Source organism: Myotis davidii, unplaced genomic scaffold (assembly GCF_000327345.1).
Source record: "Myotis davidii unplaced genomic scaffold, ASM32734v1 scaffold954, whole genome shotgun sequence".
Classification (NCBI taxonomy): Eukaryota; Metazoa; Chordata; class Mammalia; order Chiroptera; family Vespertilionidae; genus Myotis; species Myotis davidii.
In genome coordinates this window covers 29,838-33,778 of record NW_006285487.1, presented here as the reverse complement: position 1 = coordinate 33,778, position 3,941 = coordinate 29,838, and the positions used below count along the sequence as shown (strand labels likewise).

The 3,941-nt window shown below is 43.6% G+C and overlaps 1 protein-coding gene across 1 annotated transcript in view; it reads left to right on the top strand.

Moving 5' to 3' along the window:
* Nucleotides 1–3,941, top strand: part of TICRR (TOPBP1-interacting checkpoint and replication regulator) — a gene marked incomplete at its 3' end in the record, with an annotated part of 49,424 nt that overhangs the window by 20,862 nt on the left and 24,621 nt on the right. Inside the window, 2 exon segments of the mRNA XM_015559167.1 lie at nucleotides 236–332; nucleotides 3,286–3,343. Coding sequence (XP_015414653.1) covers nucleotides 236–332; nucleotides 3,286–3,343 — 155 coding nt within the window.

Below are 3,941 nucleotides of genomic sequence, written 5' to 3'. Positions count from 1 at the left end.
ACGTGCCCAGGTTGCAGGCTCAATCCCCAGTAGGGGGCGTGCAGGAGGCAGCCGATCAATGATTCTCTCTCATCATTGATGTTTCTCTCTCTCTCCCTCTCCCTTCCTCTCTGAAATAAATAGAAATATATATTTTAAAAAAGAATGTTTTATTTTGCACTGTAGTTTCCATCTAATTTAACTACATGTAACTGCTATTGAGTGTACATTGACTGTTTCTTTCTCTTTCCAAAAGGAAAAATGCATTAATAAGACACAAAAGCATTGCAGAGGTCTCACAGAATCGTCGACAAATTGAAATCCCCAAAGTGTCCCAGAAACCCGCGAGAAACGTAAGTCATTTCCCAGAGACAGGAAATGGCGCCAGAGACCTAGTCCCTCTGCGTGAGCCACGGGAGAGCAGAATGAAGGGCGGTGTCTGCGGTGGGGAGTGGACGTGGCGCTCACAGAAGTCAAATCAGATGTTTGTTGTTGTTTTAATTCTCACTTGAGGCTATTTTTCCATCGATTTTTAGAGAGAATGGAAGAGACAGGGAAAGACAGAAATATTGATGTGAGAGAAACACACATGGATTGGTTGCCTAATAGGTTACAGATCATTGATACATGTTGAGGAATAAGGACTTCTATCAGCAGGGCAGTGACTAATGGTAGGCATAATGGGATAGAATTGAAAATATGGCACTTGGAAAAGTTACAGGAGATGTTCTAACTCATAGCACTTTAGAAATTAGAAATGCTTACTTGTGCTTATTGGTCTCTACTTTGGGGACCCATCAAGATGCAAAGGTGGCCCTAGCTGGTTTGGCTCAGTGGTTAGATTGTCGGCCTGCACACTGAAGGGTCCCAGGTTTCCTTGTAGGAGATGAGCTTAGGGTTTCAGCTTGCTTTTCAAGTTTTCCTTTGATGCTTTTTCATTGTTTATAACTAGTTGAATTTATAATACTTACTTTTGGAAATTCTGGGATTGACTTGATTTGCTTTAAGTTCTGTCCAGTACCAAGATCACTGACCTTTATCTAAAGAATGTTTTAGCCCTAGCCGGTTTGATTCAGTAGATAGAGCGGTGGCCTGTGGACTGAAGGGTCCTGGGTTGGATTCTGGTCAAGGGCACGTGCCCAGGTTGCAGGCTCAAAGAATGAAGGGCGGTGTCTGCGGTGGGGAGTGGACGTGGCGCTCACAGAAGTCAAATCAGATGTTTGTTGTTGTTTTAATTCTCACTTGAGGCTATTTTTCCATCGATTTTTAGAGAGAATGGAAGAGACAGGGAAAGACAGAAATATTGATGTGAGAGAAACACACATGGATTGGTTGCCTCCTACACTCGCCCTAATCAGGGCCCGGGAGGAGCCCTTGACTGGACTCGAACCCCGGACCCTTCAGTCCGCATGCCGATACTCTATCCACTGAGCCAAACAGCCTAGGGCGAGATGTTTTTATGAATGTGTGTGCAACTATAATCCACGGACTAAAGAAATATACATGTGTTACATATTAACCCTTTTACCCAAAAGTGTGACAGAGGTAATGTAAATAAAACAGCAAGCCCAAGTTAGGAAGGAATGAGTTCATTTAAAATCTTTAATGTAGATGAGAATTCTACTAAATACTGACTGACATAAGCAAAGAGGTCATTGAACAATGGTGTGCAAGCATAACGGGAATCTGGCTGCGTGCCAATATGTATGTTTTATTTCCATAAGAAGTTAAAGAAATGTGGGGTGGGTGGCTGGTGCTGTTGTCCGATGGTAACTTGGTTGTGGCCGGTATAAGGACTTGAGGTTTGTTGGCGGCAGAGAGAAAGAAACCCAGGTGGAGTCTGTTTACCGAGTAGAATGAATGCCTTGCTAAGAATTCGGTGAAACTTGTGAACTGCACAGATTATTGAGAAGCGTTAAAAGTCTATGAGAACTTGCCCTGGCCGGTTTGGCTCAGTGGATAGAGCGTTAGCCTGCGTACCGAAGAGTCCCGGATTCAATTCTGGACAAGGGCACCGGTCTGGGTTTCAGGCTTGGTCCAATGTGCAGGAGGCAGCCAATCAATGATTACCTCTTGTCATTGATGTTTCTCTCTCTCTCTCCTTCTCCTTTCCTCTCTGAAATCAATAAAAATATATTTTTTAAAAAGTGTATGAGAACTAGCTTTAGAAGCGCTAATCATTACATTGGTGGTTTGCTGTCTGTTTATCGAGATTTGTAACTGTCCTTTGGAATCTGGAGTGGGATTTCTGTTAAAGAGTTAGTGTCTTCACTTTTTGTCCTTACTCGAGGATATTTTTTCCATTGATTCCCTCCTGCCCCACCATGCAAAAGCAAAGAGTCTTTATTCGAGCTAGCTCGGCTCCCTGACCACACTCAACGACGCAGCGGCAAGCGGCAGAGAGAGAGCTAGCTCTGTGTGGAGAGGGGTTTTATAGGGGGGTTGGAGTAAGGGGAGGAGAGAGGACTGTGGGCCCTTCTGATTGGCTGGGGCTTTGTTTTTTTTTTAAAGAGAGACTAGAAGGCGGGGGAGAGAGACATACACATCCATTGATTGCCTCCCATACTTGCAGACCGGGGTGGGATGAACCTGCAACCAAGTATGTGCCCTTAACCAGGAATCAAACTCTCGACCCTTTGGTCCACAGGCCAACATTCTGACCATTGAGAGAAACTGGCCAGGGCTGTGCTCGCTTTCTCAGTAGACCTTACTGTGTGAATAGGATGCAAATCTGATGTATCTCGGCGTCCTGATTGGAGAGGGGGAAATCCCAAAGTGGACGGCCTGGAGGTGTCAGGCCGCCCTCAATAGACCTGAGGATGATTTGTCGTCATTCGTCACTGTGTGTAACTGGTCCTTCGAAGCTGGTGCTCATGGGACCGAAACTTCATTTCAGACCAGTCAGGAAAGCTTACTCCTTTAAAACTAGACACTGAGATTGACTGTTTTCTGTTCTGCATTTTGCCTTTTTCCATTGTGGACCTCTTTCTGTGTTAGAATATCCAGGTCTTCCTTCCTTCTCTATTCTTACAGACCTTCCTAATTCTGTTAATATCTGCATTGGATGGATGAGCCATCATTGATTTGTTTCCCCCTTTATGGATAGTTAGGGAGTTTCTTATTTTGTATTATTATTGCAGCCTTCAGTGTCCTTGGATCATGTATCTATTTTTGTGTGTTTTGCAACCATTTCTGTTATGGATTCCCGTAAGGAGAACTGTCAGAGTCAAAGGGTTCCATGTGGAATTTTATTCCTTTATTTTTAAATGCATATCTGTTTTCTTACTGGGTCTTCTCATCTTTCAGGAGAACTCTCGCCCCACTCTCCCGCAGCCCTCACTCCCAGTGAAAGATCCAGTACAAGGTATGTTCTGTTCTCTCGGCACCTGCTCATTGACTAGAAGGACACATTTATTCACTTGCATGTATTTAAGCAGCTGCCTAGTTATGGGCAGTTGTTGGTTAGTGACATATGTCCAGATAACATGTACTAGGAGAATGAGGTTTTTCAGGCGGTCTCAAAATGCTGCACTCTGCAAAATAACTGGCCTGAAATCTTTTTTTTTTTTTTTTGGTAAAGCATTTCTTTTTAAAAATATATATATTTTTATTGATTTCAGAGGAGAAAGGAGAGATAGAAACATCAGTGATGAGAGAGAATCATGAATCATTTGCCTCCTGCACACCCCACACAGGAGATGAGCCCACCACCTGGGAATCGAATCGTGACTTCCTGGGTCATAGGCTAGATAACGTGCCCTCGTACCCAGGAGACATGGGACTGAGGAGTCTCGTGCCATTTCAACAATGAATATTAACAGAAGTTGTACATTACATTGTAAAAGTAATGCTAATCTACACTAATAAAAGAGAAAAATGGTAATTGGCGTACGACGCTACCCTTTCCATTGGCTAATCAGGGCTATATGCAAATTAACTGCCAACTCAGATGGCAGTTAACT